The sequence below is a fragment of the Pelophylax lessonae genome (assembly GCF_965119305.1).
Source record: "Pelophylax lessonae genome assembly, chromosome: 2".
Classification (NCBI taxonomy): domain Eukaryota; kingdom Metazoa; phylum Chordata; class Amphibia; order Anura; family Ranidae; genus Pelophylax; species Pelophylax lessonae.
Window position 1 is genome coordinate 462,273,163 of NC_138769.1, and position 24,802 is coordinate 462,297,964.

At 44.4% G+C, this 24,802-nt stretch overlaps 1 protein-coding gene across 4 annotated transcripts in view; it reads right to left on the bottom strand.

The window, feature by feature from the left end:
* Window positions 1-24,802, bottom strand: part of LOC309546332 (serine/threonine-protein phosphatase 2A regulatory subunit B'' subunit beta-like) — a 98,412-nt gene that overhangs the window by 40,040 nt on the left and 33,570 nt on the right. For all 4 annotated transcript variants that reach the window (XM_082245946.1, XM_082245945.1, XM_082245948.1 and 1 more), the window contains one exon: window positions 2,069-2,251. In XM_082245946.1, the coding sequence (XP_082102072.1) occupies window positions 2,069-2,251 (183 nt within the window). The remainder of the gene's footprint in view (window positions 1-2,068; window positions 2,252-24,802) is intronic.

Below are 24,802 nucleotides of genomic sequence, written 5' to 3' on the forward strand. Positions count from 1 at the left end.
GGAAAGGTCTTTTTAGACTTTGAAGGTCCCCTAGATATTGGTGTCTTACCCATCCACAATGCTAGTTCCTGTATATGTGGGTTGGTGCCCATGAAAAAATAAAAAATGATTCACACTCAAGACAGGACATCGGGAAAAACAAGCTAAATGCTGGTCTTGAGGCCAAAAGAAGCCATTACCAAATGCCCATACATAGCCTTGTAGAAATGACATTTTGCAATACAATTTCATGATAGAAGGCAGGCCTGTACGGGTGCTGAGAAATCCTCCCATTAATCACATGAGCTGTATTTATCTTCCACACTATCTTGGGAATATGTCCCACTAGGGAATTCTGGCATGGCCTGCAGAACTATAAACAAAGTGCAAGAAGACAAAAACAAAGCACATTCCTTCCTTTGTTTTTCAGCTGAGCGCGTTCAAATACATTAACATACAAACCTTAATGCATGCTACCAGTGTTGAGCCCATCATTCCAATTTAAAGAAAATGTTTGTCGTGGAAAATGTATATCCTGCAGCTGCTGATCTCTTGGTTTAACAAAATAAAAAAAAAATAAAATAAAAACACCAGTGCCTGGCTGTCAGGTAAACCCGACCCTCTGGATTGAATGCTGCAGAGTTACAATAACTATGTAGACCAGGAGTCCTGATTAGTGTTTCTGCATGCATGTTCTAACTCAAAAAAGTGTTGACGTCAGGGACAGGCAAGGAGATAACATTTTTAGAATTCATCCTCAGTGACATTTTTGCTTGGAAGAAGTCTCTTTATTAAACTGCCTCTTCAATACAAGCCATCAGGCTTTGATGTTCTGCTATGTGCAGTGAGACAGAGCAGGTCAGTATTCACTACGGTGGCTTTTTGTACTCTACTGCTGAGATAGCAAACTTGCAGAGGGAGGGATTTCTGCCCTGTCCAGGTCAAACAGAGAATACTTAAACAGAGGAGTGTCAGGGGACGCTTGGTGCAAGCCAATTGCAGAAACTGAGCAATGACACCAAATTCTTAATCAGTGGCTTTGGAAGCTTTCGCTTTGCTCTACAGTGCGGATATAAGCCCTGCAAATAGTAATAACACCCCACAATAATAAGACGATCTTTGTCTAGTTTCCAGACAGATTAAATAAATTTAGGACAGTACTGGGGAAAATGAAAGCTTTGTGTAGACCTCTAGGGAAAGCAGTGAGTTAAAGCAGAGCTCCACCCAAAAGAGGAAGTTCCGCTTTAAGGACTCCGTCCCCACTCCTCAACAAGGTGAGCAGGTACCCGATCTTGACAGGTACCTGCTTAGCACTTCCTGTTTTGTAAGTAACGGAGGTTGTCTCCCCTCCCTCCTGCAGTCTTCTGGGATACGGACAGGTCCCAGAAGACTGCATCCACTATCTGGAACGCGCAGCGAGGCTCACCCATGCACAGTGGGCATCTAGTTGTGAAGCAGAAAGCTGTCGCAGCTGGGTGCCCATAGTGAAGATGCCAGTGCCGGAGACCGAAGACAGCGGGTGAGACCAACTGGGTGAGCACACGGCTGGATCATGGGAAAGGTCCGTGGCTGTTTTTAAAAAAGTCAGCAGCTACAGTTTTTGTAGTTGCTAACTTTTTTTTTTCCTCTCTTCTTTCACCGGTGACTGGAACTCCGCTTTAAAGAAGGATATTTCTTAGGTAATTTTATATACTACATATACACTGCCATTGTTGGTTTCAAATTCAAATCCAAGGATACCTACATTTCAATCTCCTTTGGTCAGCTCCCAGGGCACCTTCCTTGCACAGGAGATAACTGCACTGCTATAAGCAACCGACCATGCGTCACCAATTACAATTTAAAATCCCACATTTCTCACCAGCCCCTTTAAAAAGTAAGGGCAGTCAGTTTTACAGACAGACATCCCTCTTGTAAGCTGCTATACGGTTACATAAAAATTCAAACATATTCCTATTTTTTTATAGTTCAACATTCAAAAACGCAAGAACAACAAAAAGTAGGTAAGTATACAATGTAATGTTTTTCACAAGACAAGGGCACAATGCAAAACTTAGCATTTAAAAACACTGAAACAGAAGAAAAATACCTTAGCTACGTTTCCCATGTCTCCAAGCGTTGCCCTCTCATTCGGAAAAGTTGAAAAAGCGTTTTCAATTTTCAAAATTATAGCATCTATATTGACATTTCCTTTTGGACATCCTTTAGGAAAGTAAAATTTTGGAATGTTCTGACTCACGACGGGTGTTCTTGGCTCTTCCTTACTTGGCACCTAAAAAAAAGGATTAAAAACACATTAATGACCCTTTGATCTTGATTTTGCAAAGCTGCTGGCATACCAATACATAATTCTAACAAGCACCAGCATCTGCATAACTATCTGTACATTCAACTTTTTTTTTTTGAGAATAAAATAATAATAAATAATAATGGAAAAAAATAACTACTTACAGTAGCCCTATTCTGTACTGAAAAAAATGTAATCCCAAGTAGAATTACCCACTATTAATTCTACAGAGAATCACCACTTTCTGGAGCAGATAATCTGTTTGAGATGAAGAGGTTGCATGACAAATGAAGGTAACTAACAGCACTATAAATCCTTTGGCAGGTAAAACTGGTAACATGCATTTCAGCTGAATATTTAGCTGTTCAAACCGTAGGCCGATATAAAAAACACAGCTATCATGCTTTCAGCATGGAAGACCTTTTAAATTTACTGCTGCTTCTTCATTGGCTATTTGGCAGGGAAGGATCCTCGAACAGACTGTTTACTTAATTTGCTGTATAGACTGCAGGAGGTCCAGCATCTGGCAGTACTGCTGGCCCAAGAGCATTATTATACAAGATTTATATAGCACTTTACAACATCAGGGCAGACAAAACAATTACAATACAGTAGTTAATCAGGGGGCCTTGCTCAATAGAGCTTACAATCTAAGGGCATTACATTACAACTCATTTGGAAGGAAACAGCTTAACATATGTGTATTTTATTAGTTTCTTTTTTTACCCGTTTGCCTGGCATTCAACTTGCTGTTCACAAAACCTTTTCCTAAGTGGTCCTGAGGAAGCTGCGGTGAGTTATTACATACACGAAAATGCACGTGTTAAGGCAGCGCATTTAGTTTAAATGAGCTAGCAACGCTTCTCAGCACAATGGATTAATGCATGGTAGTGTGTTTACATGCATTGCTGGGGGCCTTTTAGGGAAAAATGGTACTGAAACACACTAACATGGGCATGCTGCAACCCAAAAGTGTTACGGGGCCCTAAAGATTTTCTTATAGATGCTAAATAAATCTTAGTATAACCTCCACCTTATTCTACAGTTATCTTTACCATACTGTGAGACTTAATCAAGTCTGGAGAAGGTACTTAATATTCTCTTAAAGTGGTTCTAAAGGCTCAGCACCGATTCACACGTATGTGGGAACCAGCGCAATTCCAGTGTCGGTTCCCACATCGCATGTCCCTCGCAGGCAGTTCACCTTGCCCTCTGAACAGCTGCGGGTGTCAAAGTTAATGACACCCCCAAATCCGTTTGCAGATCGCAGTGCAAACTGTGAATTCGGACAGGAATCAGATTGCATGGGTGTGAACACCAATTCAATCCGATTCCAGTGCAGGGGGGGAAAAAAAAAAAAAAAAGGATTCCTGCACTATTTTCGTACAATTGTATGGCTGCATTCGCATTGCAGAGACGTCATATGTGACCTGCAGCACAGCAATGTGAATCATATGCAATGTTTTGACATCACAGTAGTGTGAACCCAGGTCAAGGTTTTTTACCTTCATGCATGAAGGTAAAAAACCTGTGTAGCAGTCCCCCAATACTTGTCTGAGCCCCATCACGAAGTGCATGAGAGCCTTGGTTCCCCAGGGACTCATTCGCTGAGGGAGCAGATTTGCTCCCGCTGTCAATCACAGCCAGTTAGCCAATGAGGAGAGAGAGGGGGCGGGCAAAGCCACGGCTGTGTGTGTGTGTGTGTGTGTGTGTGTGTGTGTGTGTGTGTGTGTGTGTGTGTGTGTGTGTGTGTGTGTGTGTGAATGGACACACAGAGCAGCGGCTCGGGAGCAAGCCTGCTTGGGAGCTCCTACAGGCAGGAGCGTCAGCGGGGGACCCGAGAAGGAGAATTCGGGCTGCCCTGTGGAAAACACCACTGCACAGAGCAAAAAAAAAAAAAAAAAAAAAGCCTTTAATTACACTTAAAATTTTACCACATTAGATGCCATTTTTACAAGCACTATACAATTGGAGTGCCAGTAAACAAGAGCGCAACATAGTCACATAGCGTTTTACAATTTTTGGGGTAAACTCATTGGTTATTGTATTAACTGGTGAACACACCAACATTGCTTATATTTAGACCCCTGATCAGCCTTATGTCCTGCACCTTGAGACTTAAGACCAGTTCCAATTCCTGCACCTTCATACCTCAGATCACCCCAATTCCTGCACTATAACGCCTCCATTCAGCACCATTACACCTCAGTTCAGCACCAATTCCAGCCTCATCACACCTCCGTTCAGCACCAATTCCAGCCCCATCACACCTCCGTTCAGCACCAATTCCAGCCCCATCACACCTCCGTTCAGCACCAATTCCAGCACCATCACACCTTAGATATACCACAATGTGATCTGGGCAAGTTTGCACCTTCAGAAACTTAAGGAAGAGGAGGAAGAGTAGGCGCATGGTTGATTTTCTTACACAAACTGATGTCCTTAGCTGCTGGCTGTAAATAACTTACAGTAATGTCAGGGAGATGGCTGGGCCATGGGACAAGCTTTGTAGATCTTTCCCCATCATTGCTTCTGCGCCTCTTGTCCTTCTGGTTGACCTCGGAGCTCCCCTCACCTCTCTTCCACCACTGCACTCCCAAGACATCTGTACCTCTAGTGCAGCCTTCTCAAACCGAATCCACCATTGCACTCTCATACATACCTCTTCCAACATTTAACCCCCATACATCTGTTCCACCAATACTGCACTTGCACACCTTTTGCACTATCACTGTACCCCCTGCACATGTTCCGCTACCACTTCACTGTCAGCAAACATGTTCTGCTACTGCACCTCCTAAACCGCCCCGCCCCCCCCCCACACCACACATTCTGCCACTTTATCCCCATTGCACATCTGTCCCTCGACTTTACCTTCCCACCTCCCTGAACATCTGTCCATCCACTGTACACCCTCCCAGCACATTTGTCCCTCAATTGTACCTGCTTGGAAACCTGTTCTACCAGTGTAGGTCCGAAACATTGGTTATAACATTGCACTACTCCCTGGCAAATGTAGACAAAGCTTAATTTTTTTTGGCAGGGTTTAGAAACAGTGTGTGATCTGGAAAGAGGAGCTGGCTTAGTGTCAAATCTGCATACAGGATGAGTAGCGCCAGGCATTCCATGCCCTAAAGCATGTCCCATGCATACGTGCGGCTGCAGGAGGAAAGGTCTCTGCTGCCTTTAATTGGTTGTCATGTTTGCCACCATATCAGGGACTCCTTTGTTCTCGGGCTTTGCCGAATCCGATTGTCCAGAGACTGTCGAGTCTTTTCCCATCTAGCCAGAATATCCTTTTGCAGGGATCTCAAATGAAACTGGGCAAACTGAACCACCTTGAAGATAGACACCATCAGGCCCAGCACCCGCATTCAAATCCAGTGGGATGACAATCTGCTGAACAGCAGGAGACAAACTGCAGCCTGCAATATGTGGAGTTTGTCCAGAGGAAGGAGTACTCTGGCCACGGCAGAGTTCAGAGTCAGACCCAGATAGTCCAGCTTTGTGGACGGAACTAGAGCAGACTTCAGAAAATTCAGAATCCAGCTGAACTCCCGCAGAGTTTCGTATGGTGGCGATTTCCAGGTTGTCCACCAGAGCAGTAGGGGCCTCCCCTCACAGAAGGAGGTAGTCCAAGTAGTCCAGTACTGCAATCCCCATTGGCATAACAAAGCTAGCACCTGGGCTAACACTTTTGTGAAGACCCGAGGAGCAGAGGCGAGACCAAAAGGGTAAATCCACAAACTGATAATGCTGCTTACCCACGGCAAAGTGGAGGAAGCACTGGTAACCGGCACACATTGGAATGTGAAGGTAGGCATCCTTGATGTCGATAAAGGCAAGAAAATCCGACGCGGAGATGCCACCACCTTGCGAATGGACTCCATTCTGAACTTCTGCACCCACACAAAGCAGTTCAGCACCTTGAGGTCCAGTAATGGAGGCACCTTGGTGGGAACTGTAAACCGGTTTGAGTAAAAACCCTGATGTTCTGAAATCGGAACAATCACCCCGTGAAGCAACAGGTCTTGTACCACCCCAAACAGACCCAAGTTGGAAGGAAAGAACCTTGCCGGGGGAACAAGAGTAAAACTCGACCTTGCAGCCGGACCGAATAACTTTGTGGACCCACTTGTCTTGTACCAGGGAAGTCCACGGGTCCAGGAACCAGCGAAGGCGTCCCCCCACCCCCAATACGTGTGAGGGCGCACCTGCATGCTAAAAAGGAGCCTTGTCCGCGGGTTTGGAGAAGACAGCTCTCGGCTTGCCAGACCAGGTTAGTTTGGATCCTCCGGAGGAGTGCCTGAAAGGCTATAAGCCCTTGTCAGTCAACCCTGAGGGACGAAAAAAACAAAAAAACAAAAAACACAACATCTTAGGAGCCAAGGAGGGCCCACGTCTACAATGATGTTCCTTGCCCTTAGTAGCCTGCGGAAGAAAGGTATTCTCCTCTCTGCCCCCCCCCCCCCCCCCGAGACCTTTAATGATGTCATCCAGGGTATGCTCTGATGCGACACACCAGGTGTTTAATGCAGTGTCATTTTTTTTTTCATTTGGCTTTTTGTGGCCATGAATATGCCTTGTACTTTTGCGTGTGATGGGTAGTGGCTCACTAGGGAAGGACAGTGCAGCAAGGTGGGGGTGATAGGACATCCAATGACGAAGAGTAGCATATGCCACCGTAGGCTCCTTTAACACAGCCACCTCCGCTCAGCAGATCTCTCTGCCGATCCCTGCTGAGCAGGCGGATCCTGTCCACTCTATGCAGACACAGCCCATTCTCCTCTATGGTGCAATTGGATGGAAACGGACCGTCTGACTGTTTCCATCCGATGCCATTCAATCCGATTCACTGAATGGATGGAAAAAAGAACCATCATCCGTCTTTTTTTAGCGAACAGGATCGGATGGCGGCGGGTTGCCACTCCATAGAGGAGACCGAAGGGTCTGATCAGGTCCGCCTGAAAAACTGACAGGTGGACCTGATCCGACAGCCTGTGTTAAAGGGGCCTTCGGCGGCTGTGTGACGAAAATTTTTTTTTAAATCATGTAAAAAAAAACAAAAACAAAAAAAAAAAAAACACCACACACACTCCTTTTCCACTTGCCTTTAAAGCAAAGGGCGCCAGATGAAGCCTGCAAAAACTTCCGTCTCTTCTCCTCTTGGAAAGGAGATGGGCGGGCATTGAGAACAGGCAGGGGAAACAGTCTTGTTAGTGACTGCTTGTCATACTCCCGGCCACCACAAGAGGGCGCCAGTTATCCATTGGAAGCATCTCACTCAAGAAGACCGAAAAGCTGCGGCCTCAATTATTGGACAGCGCGGTAGTCCGCACACTCGCGGGGGGGGGGGGGGGGGATGGGAATGCAAAGGGACAGAACACCTCCTGCACTGCACCCCAGGTACCAGGTCGCTAATTCTAGTCGCCAATGCGACCTGGCGCCCGGGGTTTGTCGAGCCCCAATTTAAAAAGTTTTGCAAAAAAAAAAAAACACAAATTTCGACACAAATTTGTTACTGAACATGTTAAAAGTTTATTTATTAACATTAACATTAAGGGCTCGTTCTTTACACCTTAACTGCATGAAAACTAATAGGAAAACTGCACTTGCAGGGACATCAGTTTCACATCATCTGATTGTGAATGATGCATAAACTGCTGCAGTAGTGCACAGACTCACGGCAATAATTTTAAATCACTGCTGCAGTGCAGTCAGTGCAAAACTGCTAGAAAAAAAAGCTAGACAAACAGCTGGACAGTGGATTGGAGGAGTCAGTGGACTACCGTTGCAGTAGTGCACTCACTGCAATGATTTTAAATCACTACTGCCGTCAGTCAGTGCAAAACTGCTAGAAAAACCGCTAGAGACAGTGGATTGGACTGGAGTCAGTGGACTACTGCTGCAGTATTGCACTCACTGCAATGATTTACTGCAGTCTGTGCAAAACTGCTAGAAAAAAAAAAAAGCTAGACAGTGGATTGGAGTGGACACTAGTACTACTACACTTTTCAATACTCCCAGTTAAGTAGAATATTATTATACTGCAGAAAGCAGAACATTTCAGCCTGTTCATGTTCACCTGTTAAAGGGCTTTTTTTCATAAAATACTGTGTAAAATAGGTGGTACGCCAAATCCAAATACACATATACAAATGAATAAAAACAAACAATGATAATCATAAAGTCCCAAAGTTCCAAAGTCCAAAGAAATAAAATCCTTCAGTCGACAATATGATAACGTGAAACAGATGTGAGATTCAGGTGATATTCAATGATAGTGATAGGATCCCTCCACCTAGTGAATTTCCTCCTTACCCGGCGGATGATAGATAAGTGCAAAATATAATACTCCAAACCAACACTTCATGTGACCATACAAAATAACTGTGCTCTTCACCACTGGTGCAAGAACCAAAATGGCCTCTTACCAGAATGATTATATATATATATATATATATATATATATATATATATATATATATATATATATATATATATATATATATATATATATATATATAAACACGCTCTATGATATCCTGGGTGCTGTTGAACTGCTTCTCTCCCTTCAGATAGGCATAGCAGGCTCCAGGCTTTCATAAAATACTGCCACTTCATTAACCATTAACCATTCTAGCATGGGAAGCAAGTTTTTGTAGCGTGCCTCATTTTCTTTCCACCACTGAAGAGGATCACCACGTCTGTCAATTACTAGTTCCCTCAAAATAGAGATGAAGTTCATCATCCAGGCTCATTATTGCAGATTTAGAAGAATCCTCCGCATGAAGCCCCAATAAAACACTGAAATTGTCACAATGAATTCGACCAAGATGAAGATTCTCTTCTGTTCGTTGTCTTTTTGGACTTTTCTATTTTTTGCAGCATGCTGCTGTTTCAGATTATAAAAATGCTGTTCTGGACTTGTCTTTTTCGGCAGTAACCTCATGTTGAATATCTTCAGTCAGCCATTGTTTTGCCTTGGCCAATACAGCATCAGAAGAGAAAGCATTGTTCTTCTATCGAGAATTCAAAAGACTTGCCAGCACAACATTTTTAATCTCTTCATGCTTCTCAAAACCTATATCAATCAAAGCTCTCTGGCTTGACAGACCATCATTTGAAAGTTGGAGGGTGTTGTGTGCCATGACACGGAGGTCTGACATATCAGCAAGCATTCCTTTCTGCATGTTTGCTCCGCTGTCTCGAAGTAGCACAAGCATCACTCGGTCTTTGTGGATTCCCCAGTCTTCAAGCATGCCTAGAAACATTTCTCTACTGTACTCAGTGTGGGATCCTTGCATCAATTTTGTATTCAACACCAATTGCCTTTTTGTCCATCCGCTGTCAATGTAGTGGCATGCAAGAATCATTAGTGACTGTAATGACCAGCAGTCAGTCTCGAATGAGAGAGTTGCCAGCATTCTCTCTTTGCAGCATAGCCTTTACTTTCTGGACAACCTTTTTGTGAAGCTTTCCCAGCATTTCTGTTCGATAATACTTCTCTCTTCAGTGTGTACCTTTGCTCAAGTATGGACATCAACCGCTTAAATCCTGAGTCAGACACCATTGTAAATGGCTGGTTATCAGTGACCATCATCTCTGTGATTACTCTGTCCAGCAGTTGGGATCTTCCATCTGAATCTAGACAGTGGCACATGTTTTTGTTTCTGAAACATATCGGTTATTGTTGCATGGGATAGTGGAGGAGGTATTTAAAAAATCACATTGATATTCATTTTGTTTTTTCCTTGCTGCAGGATATAATTTAATATGATGAACTCTTAGATGGGCCCAAAGATTTGACATATTTGTTTTTTTTGCAGTTACTGATCCCATGCTTATATGGTTTGTGCATTCGTTGCACACTGCTGCTTTTCCTGGGAGATGGTTGAGACGAGAAATAGTCCCAGACCACACTTTTACTTTTCTGTCTCCATCCTGTGGTGGGTGGGTGGCTGGCTTGGCGTCAACCCTGTGCTGGGTGGGTGGCTGGCTTGGCGTCAACCCTGTGGTGGGTGGGTGGCTGGCTTGGCGTCAACCCTGTGCTGGGTGGGTGGCTGGCTTGGCGTCAACCCTGTGCTGGGTGGGTGGCTGGCTTGGCGTCAACCCTGTGCTGGGTGGGTGGCTGGCTTGGCGTCAACCCTGTGCTGGGTGGCTGCCTGGCTTGGCGTCAACCCTGTGCTGGGTGGCTGCCTGGCTTGGCGTCAACCCTGTGCTGGGTGGCTGCCTGGCTTGGCGTCAACCCTGTGCTGGGTGGCTGCCTGGCTTGGCGTCAACCCTGTGCTGGGTGGCTGCCTGGCTTGGCGTCAACCCTGTGCTGGGTGGCTGCCTGGCTTGGCGTCAACCCTGTGCTGGGTGGCTGCCTGGCTTGGCGTCAACCCTGTGCTGGGTGGCTGCCTGGCTTGGCATCAACCCTGTGCTGGGTGGCTGCCTGGCTTGGCGTCAACCCTGTGCTGGGTGGCTGCCTGGCTTGGCGTCAACCCTGTGCTGGGTGGCTGCCTGGCTTGGCGTCAACCCTGTGCTGGGTGGCTGCCTGGCACCCTGTGGTGGGTGGCTGCCTGGCTTGGTGTCAACCCTGGCCTGTGGTGGGTGGCTGGCTTGCTGGAACACTGTGGTGGGTGGCTGGCTTGCTGGAACACTGTGGTGGGTGGCTGGCTTGCTGGAACACTGTGGTGGGTGGCTGGCTTGCTTGGCGTCACCCTGTGGGTGGCTGGCTGGCTTGCTGGAACCCTGTTGTGGGTCGATGGCTTGTGGCTGGCACTCCGCTGTGGATGGCTGGCACCCTGCTGGGTGGCTGAGGCCAAGGCCTGTGGGTGGCTGGCAGGCACACGAGGCTGTCTGAGGCGTGGGAGGCGGTCTTAGAAGGCAGAACGTGTGCAGCGTGCCGGAGAATTATGTCACATGCGGCGCACAATATCGGCAACTTCCGGGGGAGATTCGATATAAATCGGGGAAAGTGCATATCGGTCCTCGATAATGGGTCGATCCCTAGTCCACCACCACTTCTTAATAAAAGGGACTCCTCATAGGGGTAGCGCTTAGGAAATCGCCTAGGGCAGTGGTCCTCAACTGCGGTCCTCAGGGCCCACTAACAGGCCAGATTTTAAGTATTACCTTGGGGAGATGCAGACTAGAGTACTGCAATCACTGAGCAGCAAATTATATCACCTGGGATGTATTTCAGTTATCTTGCAAATCTGGCCTGTTAGTGGGCCCTGTAGGCCAGGGTTGAGGACCACTGGCCTAGGGGACACTTGGTCGTCCCCCACTCTTTAGCAAAAATTCTGTAAAAATAGGCGGAGAAAGGAAACCCCTTTGTCACTCTGGATGGCTTGTGAGTGCCAAAGGGAACCTGTGCCTCCGTCGCAGCTGCGTCTTCCATCTCCAAGGTCTCACGCACAGATAGAATCGGTGCTTCCACCAGCACATTTTCGTGCGTGGTTGCAGATGTGAAGAAATCATCTCCACTGCCCGGGGATTCTGGGCACTTGGTTGCAGACCCAGCAGAGTGACCCACGTCCGCCGTGCCCGATTTAGAAACTGATGACAGATTAAGGGGAGGGCGGGGGGGGGGGGGGACTTTTTTGCTAGTCCGTCGCCCGAACACCACCTCCACCCAGGACACAAGGGACTCCAGGGCCGCCGCCAGTGCATGGATGGATGATTGGGACCCGGAGGGCCCCGCAGCCTCAGAGAGGGGATCAGGTGGGGAGATGTGCTCCAAAGACTCCATAAGTCACCAGAGGGACCCCACAAAAAGGGTAACACACTGCAAAGGGAAAACTCCAAATGTGCTGGCAGCACCACCCGGTCGCCAGGCACAAAGCACCAAGCGAGCCTCAGCAGAGAGTGAGAGAAACGCCACCAAAAACAGGCAGCTGCAGCCACCAGGATAACCTGCACTCCAAGTGCGGCGGATCAGGAAGTGAAAAGATCCAGGAGTCAGCACCAGGGGATGAGGGGGAGCTCCCACCACCGAAATCACCTCCCAAAGGAATCCGCTGTCATGGGCGACGCCATTTTCAATAGCAAACCACCGCAAAATGGCCACAGGACTACGCAAACATGGTCGCCGTGCATAGAAACACACAGGCTAAGGCAAAACGGCAGCACCACGAGGCCTCCAGGCAGGACGGGGGGCACCGGGTACAACTGATCATCCAGTCGCAGGTGGCGCACCCCCTGGACCCCCATCTCCAGCATAGCACCCTGCCCCCACCCCAGGAGGTAGACCAGATCACCCACACAGCCCCAGCATATGTGGAGGGGGGGCCTGATGGGAAGGAGGGAAACCCGGGGCTCTGATCACCCCAAGGAGGGGCCCACGTCCACCCCAAGACCCTCCAGTGGGAGAGGGGGACAACTACTCACCATACCAGGAAGGTAGGCAATATTGTAGTTCTATTGTATTAATTAACATGATTTTTTAACCAGTTCTAAACAAGCTATTTTTTTTAAACTTTGTTTCCAAGGAGCAATGAAGAAGGACTGAATGAGACAGGCATGGAACCTTCCTTGTTCCTACGTATCAGTAACAACAATTCAGACAAGCCAAAACGTAAAGCTAGAGTGGTTTACATTGCCATAGGCCTGTGAATACAACCAAGGGCTCATGTACACTACAACTTCTAAACTTGAGTTTAGGAGCTTTTGGCCTTTTTTTTTTTCCAAAGCTAATAAACCCATGCGCACAGAGACTTTTACAAGAGTTAAGGCCCGTACACACGTAGCGATTGTCGGCCGTAAATATTCGGCCACCGTCCGATTGTCGGCTTGTTAGTATGATGTTTCCGACAACAGACTGCGACTTTTCGGCCGAACAGAATCTGGTGTGCAGCCTTTAAAATTTTTGTTGGCCGTCACCAGAACGGCCAATTGTTCGCCAGTCAGTACAGAATTGGGCCGACACACAGCAGATTAGCAAGACTGGGCATGCTCAGAGAAGAAAAAAAACACGGAAAGTTAACCATCACTTCTGCAGTCGGCTGTTGTTGGCCGACAAAATTCGTGTGTAGTCTTTAGCACTTTTCAACCGACAGGACAGCACCTGACAAAAGACGGCCGATCGTTCGGCCGACAATCAGTACGTGTGTAAGGGGCTTTAAGAAGCTGCTGCAGTTAGGGGAGGTTCAACCTCCATCTCATTAAAGCAGAGGAAACATTTAGGATAGGAACGTTTTTGCCACAGTCTGCGGTCAACCTAGCCTGTGTGTACATGAGCCCTTACAGCAGTGTTCCAGCTGCGGAATAAAAAATGTAAATACTGTAGCTGCTGACTTTTATTACACACTTAGACACTTACCTGTCCAGGGAGCCCGCAATGTCAGCACCCCAGCTGATTTTGGATCGGCTGCCGGGTGCTGCCACCACCATTCTTTGTAAGGGAAAGCCGAAAGGCTTCACTGCCGGTTCCCTACTGGGCATGCGTCAAGCGCAATGCGCCAATTGGCCCGGCAGCAGGGGAAGGAGGCTGAACTTCCAAAGGGATGTCCCTGCGGAAGTGGTGAAGGCTAGCTGTCAAAACACAGGTACCCCTCCCCAATTAAAGGTGCCAAATGTGGCACCGAACCAGGGGGGGCTTAGAGAGCAGATGTTCCACTTTTGCTTTAAAGTGGTTGTAAACCCTCACATATACCCAGTGAAGTGAAGAGCCTCAGATGATACACAGATGAAACAAATCCTCCTACATAGGTTTTATTAGTTTAACTGTAGTCTTGTAGTCTTCCCCCTCTCTACACTCTTTCAAAAGTGCAGATCATGAAAAAAAATTCTATCTATATCAGCAGCACAGAGGAGAGGATGGGGAGACTGCAGTTACACTGTGTGAGAGCCGATTGGAGGAAAGGGACACCCCCCCCCCCTGCACACAGCATTAACAAGCGTTCCATTCTGAGCTCTTCCCCCCTCTCCTGACAAAAATGTATATCACGTGTCAGGAAAACTTTTCAGAAGTGACTCATGCTGACAGAGGAATGAAACACCAGGGAGAGCTGACACCAAGGCTCCATTCACACCTGAGCGTATCATTTCAGATGGTTTTTTTTGGGCGTTTCCATGGCATTTTTTGCAGCTATTGACATCTGACAAAAAACGCCTATAATCTGCCCAAAAAAGAAGCTCATGTACTTTTGAGCTTCAGGCGACAAAATGCTCATATGTGAACAGGGGCAATTTAAATTAATGGGATTTTTCTTGCTGAGTGCTTTGGAACTTCAGAGGAGCATTTTATGAGCTGAAAAACGCTCCGGTGTGAACAGGGCCTTAGAGCTTTGAAGAGAGATAAGTAAACACTGCAGATATGTGATTTGCTCAAATTCCACGACTCAACCACGTTATTTAAAAGGGATTTTAAGGTACTTAGCATTATAAATTTTAGGAAACACACACCTAAAACACAGAAGATCAAAGTAATTAAATAGACATTTCTAGAGAGAGAAGGAGGAAGAGGAAGAGGAAAGAGAAAAAGAGATCAGCTCTCACACAGACTACGGAAGAGACAGTGAGAGCGGGAGAGGGAAGGGAAGAGATGCAGAGGAGATAGCTGGATGACAGAGGCACGTAAACTGACCACATAATCAGATCAGCAGCCATGATAAACATGGTCAGTTACAGAGGGGATGACAGGAATAGTCAGGATTAGCCAGGTATTGCACAACATAGAAAGGTACAATTGACAAAAGCACTGTACTATATTTCGTGCCCAGGAACATTTTTTTTTTTTAAGTTTGCAACAACTTTTTAAAAAGGAACTTCCGGCACCTACAAAAAGCGTAGTTGCTGACTTTTAGGAAAACAGCCACTCACCTGTCCCACGGTGAGCTCACCGCAGCCGTCTTCTTCCTCTGTCCTCCTTCGGCGCTGTCATCTTCACTATGGGCACCCGGCTGTGACAGCTTGTGGCTTCACAGCCGGGCACCTGCCGCGCATTCTGTACTAGGGCTGCACGATATTGGGAAAAAAAGTACATTGCGATATTTATTTTTCAGCGATATATATTGCGATATTGAGAGGAAATCATGGAAGTATTGCAGCAGCGCAGCCTTCTTCTGATTGTAATTGCAGATTGCACTATACAGCCAGGGCAGGCCAGGGTTAATATTATTGTAGGGATTGACAGTGAGTGTCAGTGTGGATTAGGCACAGTCGGGACTCAGTGGTGGCAGGAGGTAGAAGAACACAGCCTGACATGACATCCGTCCAGTCTCACACGTACTGACTCGCCTCTTCACTCTGAACTGTTACAAATACAAACTTGTTTCCAGTTCTTCAGTGTCAGTGTACTGAGAGCCCCTGATTGGTTACAGAGAGGAGCTGAGCTCCTCACTCTAGGATCATATTACCATCAGCTGGAGAACTAGGCTAGCTGCAGGCAGACTGAACATGTGGGACGGATGTCGGGCTGTGCTCTGCTACAACCACTGAGTCATCCCAACTTCTCCCTGCCTAATGCCTAACATCGTATCTTCGGCGATGTGAATATCGCCCATGCCCACAGCACGATAGTCGATGTCATATCGACTATCGTTCAGCCCTACCTGGTACACACTTTTTTTTTTTCATTCAAGCAAAAAAAAAAAAAAAAAGGGGGGGGGGGAACAGGACAAGGAAGGAGCTGATGTACTAACTATGCAATGCTAGTACAGCAAACTCCCCTTCTGTGCTATTGTATTCTGACCGGAGGGTGGACCCCTCCACCAGAAAACCCCAGTCATCGCTCTCGGCCACTGGCTAAGAGCACTGATGGGGAGATGATCGTCAAGACAATTTTCTGAACATTCCCCTTTCACAGAAGCTCGACAAAAGGTCTGTCAGACTGGCTGCAGTACACACGGACCGAATGTAGGCCGGTTTCTATTGAACTGGCTGAATTTGGCAGCGTGTTAGGCTTTAGGCTGGACACATATCGATAATGAAAAAAAAAAAAAAAAAAAGAAGAAGAATGTATTCCCCCATCAAACAAGTAAAGGTGGGTGGGGGAATCCTCCCACTGGGTTATTATATTTTGACTGGATGCCTCTGCTCTCAGAATACACTGATCAGTGCTGCAGCTGATTGGCTGCTGTGCAGATTGAAAGGATCATTTCCAACAAGCTGGCTTTGAGAGAAGTTGATCATTAGACTGACTTCTCTAGACTGACTTCTCTGGAACAAGAACAGTAACAGCCATAGATGGATCAAAAATTCAACTGGTTCAGCAGGGGCTGGCCAAAATTTCGAACTATGACCAGCCTAAAGGCTGCTTATTCACATTATAAAAAAAAAAAAAAAAAATCCCAGTTCAAATCCCTTTTTTAATCCACTTTGCTGTGGTCACGTGAACAACTCCAGCTCCCCTGGATCAGTAAGCAACTTAACAGGGCTAAATTCACAGACCTGTGACTTCATTGACTGCCATAGGGCAGCCTACTGAAGTGATAGGGTTGCCCTATGTGTGACTCGTGGAAATGTGTGTAAATCCTAAATTTTAAAAGCACAAGTGGGTATGCTCATTCTCAAAACTTGCTATCGGAACAGGGCCTAAAGCATTAAGATCAGGAACAGCCCTTTTCTAAGCCTGTACCTGTCCACTATAATGACCACTAGCAACTCTTGTGTAATACCAAGTTCATCTATTTCTAACACTGGACTACTGAATTGATCAAGTAATAGTCACCTAGACAGATACTGTAAAAAAAAAAAAAAAAAAAAAAAAAAAAAAAAAAGACACCAACTGGAGATCACACTACATAAAATTATGCCCACCCCAAGAACGCCCATTCAAAATTATGAATGCAGGTAATGGACATGGAAGAGTCTTTAAAAACCACATACCAACCGGCCAATTCTGACACTTCTCTCATATGTAAAAATGTCTTTTTGTAGAAAAATTACTTAGAACCCCCCCCCCCCCCCCCCAACATACAGTCAGGTCCATAAATATTGGGACATCGACACAATTCTAATCTCTTTGGCTCAATACATCACCACCATGGATTTGAAATGAAACAAACAAGATGTGCTTTAACTGCAGACTTTCAGCTCTAAGTTGAGGGTTTCAACTTCAAATCAGGTGAAAGGTGTAGGAATTACAACAGTTTGTATGTGTGCCTCCTACTTTTTAAAAGGGACCAAAAGTAATGGGACAATTGGCTGCTCAACTGTTCCATGGCCAGGTGTGTGTTATTCCCTCATTATCCCATTTACAAGGAACAGATAAAAAGGTCCAGAGTTAATTTCAAGCGTGCTATTTGCATTTGGAATCTGTTGCTGTCAACTCTCAATATGAGATCCAAAGAGCTGTCACTATCAGTGAAGCAAGCCACCATTAGGCTGAAAAAAACAAAACAAACCCATCAGAGAGATAGCAAAAACATTAGGTGTGGCCAAATCAACTGTTTGGTGCGTTCTTTCTTTTTAAGGATGTTCCAGTGAGGTCAGCAACACCAAAAGACCCGGAAGACCACGGAAAACAACTGTGGTGGATGACCGAAGAATTCTTTCCCTGATGAAGAAAACACCCTTCACAACAGTTGGCCAGATCAAGAACACTCTCGAGGAGGTAGGTGTATGTGTGTCAAATTCAACAATCAAGAGAAGAAGACTTCACCAGAGTGAATACAGAGGGTTCGCCACAAGATGTAAACCATTGGTGAGCCTCAAAAACAGGAAGGCCAGATTAGAGTTTGCCAAACAACATCTAAAAAAGCCTTCACAGTTCTGGAACAACATCCTATGGACAGATGAGACCAAGATCAACTTGTACCAGAGCGATGGGAAGAGAAGAGTATGGAGAAGGAAAGGAACTGCTCATGATCCAAAGCATACCACCTCATTAGTGAAGCATGGTGGTGGTAGTGTCATGGCGTGGGCATGTATGGCTGCCAATGGAACTGGTTCTCTTGTATTTATTGATGTGACTGCTGACAAAAGCAGCAGGATAAATTCTCAAGTGTTTTGGGCAATATTATCTGCTCATATTCAGCCAAATGCTTCAGAACTCATGGGACAGCGCTTCACGGTGCAGATGGACAATGACCTGAAGCATACTGTGAAAGCAACCAAAGAGTTTAAGGGAAAGAAGTGGAATGTTATGCAATGGCCAAGTCAATCACCTGACCTGAATCCGATTGAGCATGCATTTCACTTGCTGAAGACAAAACTGAAGGGAAAATGCCCCAAAAACAAGCAGGAACTGAAGACAGTTGCAGTAGAGGCCTGGCAGAGCATCACCAGGGATGAAACCCAGCATCTGGTGATGTCTATGCATTCCAGACTTCAGGCTGTAATTGACTGCAAAGGATTTGCAACCAAGTATTAAAAAAGTGAATGTTTGATTTATGATTGTTAATCTGTCCCATTACTTTTGGTCCCTTAAAAAGTGGGAGGCACATATACAAACTGTTGTAATTCCTACACCTTTCACCTGATTTGGATGTAAATACCCTCAAATTAAAGCTGAACGTCTGCAGTTAAAGCACATCTTGTTTGTTTCATTTCAAATCCATTGTGGTGGTGTATAGAGCCAAGAGATTTGAATTGTGTTGATGTCCAAATATTTGTGGACCTGACTGTATATACATACATACTGAACAAAACTGAACAAAAACTATAAAAAAAAAAAAAAAATTAAAATTAAAAAAAAAAAAAAAAAAAAAAAAAAAAAACGCAACACTTTGTTTTTACCCCCATTTTTCATGAGCTGAACTCAAAGATCCAAGACTTTCTATATACACAAAAGGCCTATTTCTCTCAAATATTCACAAATCTAAGGGTCGGTCCTTTCACACTGTTTTTCATCAATTTTTTTGCAGATGAAAAAAAAAAAAAAAAAACGGACATAATGCATGTCAATGGGATTGCGGATGTCAGCGGATGACCATCCGCTGACATCCAATTTTTCATCCATTTAAAAAAAAAGGAACGGACGCAAAAACGGATGTCAGCGGTATCATCCGCAATCCCATTGACATGCATTATCTCCGTTTATCATCTGCAAACAGATGGGATGATAGAACGGACATACGGGCGGGATGACACAAGTGTCATCTGGGTCAGTAAAAAAAAAAAAAAAAGCCAGAGTGGATCAAAAAACGGTCCGCTCCGTGTGAAAGGACCCTAAATCTGTGTTAGTGAGCACTTCTCCTTTGCCGAGATAATCCATCCACCTTACAGGTGTGACATATCAAGATGCTGATTAGACAGCATGATTATTGCACAGGTGTGCCTTATGTTTGCCACAATAAAATGTGCAGTTTTATCACAGCACAATGCCACAAGTTTTGAGGGAGCGTGCAATTGGCATGCTGACTGCAGGAATGTCCACCAGAGCTGTTGCCCGTGAATTAAATATTAATTTCTCTACCAAAAGCCGTCTCCAAAAGGCGTTTCAGAGAATTTAGGCAGTACATCACACTGGCCTCACAATCGCAGACCACGTGTAACCACACCAGCCTAGGAACGCCATGATCATCTGAGACCAGCCACCCAGCCAGCTGCTGCAACAATCGGTTTGCATACTGAAAGGTTGTATTAATATGCCTTATGATTTTTCAGATATATATTTCGGTTTGTGCCCATTCTGTGATGAAGTGTAGGCCCTTGTATTTACATATTAACGAGCTGGCACTGACAGCCATTCATCCACCTTGGTCAGCAGACAGCTATGTTTTGCATTTAGACGACATGTAAACACCTGTTCATTCATTCATTGGGACACTTGACAAAGTTAAGTCTGCGCATGGAAATTACGGACAAACCCATAAACAATTGACAATTGCTTACATTAACACATGACAACGAAATGCAGACAGGGCGACTGTCATAGGACACACATTCAGATTCGGGAACGCCTTAGATTGACATACAGATGCATGGCAAAAGCAAAGGCCCTTTCATGTATTGTTCTGTCTGATATGTAATTCGACTGATGAACTGTAAAACCGGTTTGGAGCAGTCTTTTCCTGCTCAACAAATATGCTTTAAATATGAGCTTCACATTCAATAAAGTTAGTTGTGACTGCACGAAGTTTGAGTACGATGTGTCGTCATAACTCCCAGCTGGTTGGAGGGGAAATCCATCTATTGGGAGGGTAGTAACTGAAGGGCTGTAATATCATCGTGATTGCCTCCTGACGAGAATTGAGTTAACAGTTTTGGTGTCAGAAAGTTGGATCTGCCAAAAACAGTATGGGGTAAGTAATCATATTTTCTATTATTATTATTACTACCCTATACTGTCAGAGCAGATAAACGGTACCCAGTTAACCGCTAATTTTAGCAACTCCCGGGAATCTGAAATTCCCAAAGATGGGGTCTGATACTCCAGCGCTTGGAGCGCCAAAGATAAAAAGGGGTCTGGAACCCGGTTACAAAGCAGTACTGTGTGTGATGGTGGATTCCCCCTCCAAAAACCTTGTATATATTTGTATAGACACTTAAGTGTATTTAGTTGTTATATAAGATTGCATGCCATTGTATAGATGTATGTGGAAATTGTATGTGATATTAAGCTGAGCTTGAAGGTATAGTCTTGCCCACCAAGGATAGTTAATCAGCAGACCATAAATTGGATATATGTATAAATCTGATTATTTAGACGCAGGAAACCACATAAGTTGGGAACTAGGTTTTTCCAATAAAGTATAAACACTGATGTCACTACCCATAGATATATAAACTTTCAAACTCAGCTGATCTCACGTTGTATTCTGAGCTTAAGATAATGGGAAATTTTCAAGGTAAGGAGAATTCCGGGAAAATTATGAAATTTACGTTTAGGAAGATTTATGAAAATTGTATCGTGTATGGGCAACCTTAGATCCATGAATCGTTATGTTGTGTTTGTTTTAACACTGTCCCTATAGGTGCTGCTGTATCAACAAAGCATTTCATAACATTGAATGAATGTTGGTTGCATAATAATTTGTTTTGTGGTTATTACTTATGTTTTAAAAGTGATGTGATTTTGCCATACTATGCTGGTCATGGCAGCTTTTAGAAGCAAGGAAATATATATTTGGTGTGTAAAGTGTGACCTTAAGGACTAAAAAATTGTATCTCTATCCTTTAAAAAAATCGTAAGCAATTTTGAACTTTCATCATTAAGGTTTTGTGTCACCAACTTTTCTTTCTTCACTGGCTTTTTTTAAAAAAAAGGTATATATTTTCTAAGTGCCCTTTTAGCAAACAAACCCCCCTCCCCCCCCACCTCTTTCGGTCTGTGACACAGGTAATAGAAAGAAGAACTGTAAACAGCTGTATTGTCATACAAATTAACAATCAGTTTTGCCTTGTAGAGAAAACAAGTTTTAAGGAATGTTCCGAATTGCTAAAGAATGGGTGACGTATGGGTTCTTGTATTTCAAATGAAATGTTTTGAGCTGCTCGTTTTTTTTTTCAACCATGGTGAACAATAATAATTTTTTTCTTTAAGTTTATGGTATACCATAATAATAACAAAAAAATATAGAAATCCACGTGGTAATAATTAATTTGACGTCAACAATTTTTGGTATTAGAAAAGTGCACTGTTAGGAAGGAAATGTTTGATATGCTTACTGTATGCACAATTCCTCTAACCGTTGGTTTATTTTTAGGAGGAAAAGTAAAATGTTTTGTTACTAAACCTTTCTGATGCTTATTCCTCAGATAAGTGAAATTTGAGATTTTCAGAACGACCAAGCACAGCCTTCAACAACAACCAATCATATGGGAGTATTGTTTCCAAATAGATTTTTTCCTGATTGATTAGACTGTTTTTATGGGTGTTAGAAAGTTTCTATTTATTGGGTGTCATATTTGATGTGTTCTAAATTTGACATATATGAGCTCTGGCATAAATGAGGTGCTATGCTTTAGATAATTAAGCATCTCTGGTCTTTTTTTAGAGTTTTCCTTTGGTATATTGGTACATACTTTTGTATTCTGGTGCTAGACACTAATTTTTGAATTTATGCACTTATGCTTTTACTACCTTTTCTCTTGACAAGATTATTGGTATGGGATAATGTGCTCAGGCAGATACTGTAGTACTACTCTTATATTATGATCTTGGATACAAATGAAATTTTACAGATTTGTGTGCATATACCATATGTAACTCTGGAAAACTTGTGAGCTGATTGTCACAGCAGGTTATCAGATGTGCAGTATGTGAAATCTGTATTGTTAAATAGTAGAATAGAAAGCTGTCATTCAAAAAAAAAAAAAAAAAAAAAATAGGATGGAAGTGGTTGGCTTGTTGATAGTATGCTAAGAATTAAAATGAATTTATGCCAGCGTTACTACTTTGAAAGGTAAACCTCCTGCGGTGAATTCAATTAGTTGATCTCTTTTCATCCTGAAAGTGACTCACTGCCCAGGTTTTGCATATGAATGGTTCTTGAAGTCAGATTTTGTGTCTCCAAGGCCATTTGGTTTCAATTTCCTGTTCAGGTGTCACCAAGCAAACTGTGCAATCACTTATAGATTTATGTCTGCATGAGTACTGACTTCTAGCTGTTTTGTGTGTCTCTATGTGTCCATGTACACAGCTTGAATTTCACTCCCTGTTGTTCAGTGATCACAGCATCTTAGCCATGCAAGGGATTCTCAGTTCTAGGTAGCTTCCTGCTCGGGTGAGTCAGAGGACTGCAATTTAACCCATTTCCACCTTTGGAGGAATACAAGGCAGTTCAACCCCTCCAAGGGCCCCCACCATTGTTGCATGTGTAGACATGTTGTGTTCTCCCAAAACAGTGCCATTAAGTATCCTTCCTGTTACCTGCCTTCCTGTAGGCCCTAAACCTCAGTACTGAGAGTAGCTTCACTAGCATTTATTTTTGCTGCCTGTCTATAGGCCAGAAGCCCAGTGGCGCAAAATACTCCTGCCATTCTTGTAAAACTTGTATTTTTGTCTCTGTACTTACCTGCTATTCTTGCTAAAGTCAGAATGACTTCAGACCCGTCTCAACCCCATGAGTCCATTTATTCTCATATCTAGAGATTTTGCAAGAGGAAAATGTGGCAGAATTAATTAATTGGAAAATTAAACAGTGATTATGGTGATCTCTCGCTCTCGTTTCCTTTGCCAACAGGTGCACCAACCCACCCATTCAAGCCTGGTGACAGAATTCTGGTGAAGGCCCCTCCATAAGCTGACGTCGCTAGACCGATCCTACAGACCCCCTGCAATAGTTCAAGCAGTGACCAGAACAGCGGTACTGACAGACGACTCCCCGGTTTGGATCCACGCATCGCGACTGAAGGAAGCCCCACCCCTGGACCCCACGACGACGGACCGGAGATTGTGACGCGCACCAGACGAATTCCAGTTGGATCCAGACAGACGCATTGGTACAATGCCAACGGACACCCCTACTCCTGTAAAACTTCCCATTTTTGCAGCAGTGGTACTGTTTACAGCAAGCTCAACACTAGTAGCCACTGTTTGGTTACTGGCAACATGTGCTCACCACCCTGAGAACCTCTCCTCATTTTGCCCTTCCTCACCCCAGGAAAGGAGAGAGACACGAGACATTCATGTCTCCACTTTACAGTTAAAGTCAAGTTTATTGGACACAAAGGACAACATATGGATGTTTATTGCTACCAACATACTGAACTCTTCTGACTTTTGCCTTTCTGATCACTACAATTCTAATGATTTGTTCTCTACCTGCCTGCTAGCTGTTCCTACCCCAGTTAATGTTTTAAAAGTCTATTATAGTGGGGTGTGGGCTGACTCAAGTATAGAAGACACTGATGTATACACTCATCCAAATCTATATGCTTATCGTAGTGACAGATCCTCATATTCACTCACAGAGACACTGGTAGAGATAGATACAGGATATGAAACCTCCGCTGAGGTATGTTACAACATGACCTGCAATAGAAGCTATATCCCTATGTGCACACAACCAAGTCGCCAGCCTACATACACCTTGGAATATAATGTCACCTGTTTTGTGCTATTCAGAGACTCTAAGTGATCCCACCGTTATAAATAAGCTGGGATCAAAGGTTGGGTTGAAAGGTTGTATTAATATGCCTTATGATTTTTCAGATATATATTTCGGTTTGTGCCCATTCTGTGATGAAGTGTAGGCCCTTGTATTTACATATTAACGAGCTGGCACTGACAGCCATTCATCCACCTTGGTCAGCAGACAGCTATGTTTTGCATTTAGACGACATGTAAACACCTGTTCATTCATTCATTGGGACACTTGACAAAGTTAAGTCTGCGCATGGAAATTACGGACAAACCCATAAACAATTGACAATTGCTTACATTAACACATGACAACGAAATGCAGACAGGGCGACTGTCATAGGACACACATTCAGATTCGGGAACGCCTTAGATTGACATACAGATGCATGGCAAAAGCAAAGGCCCTTTCATGTATTGTTCTGTCTGATATGTAATTCGACTGATGAACTGTAAAACCGGTTTGGAGCAGTCTTTTCCTGCTCAACAAATATGCTTTAAATATGAGCTTCACATTCAATAAAGTTAGTTGTGACTGCACGAAGTTTGAGTACGATGTGTCGTCATAACTCCCAGCT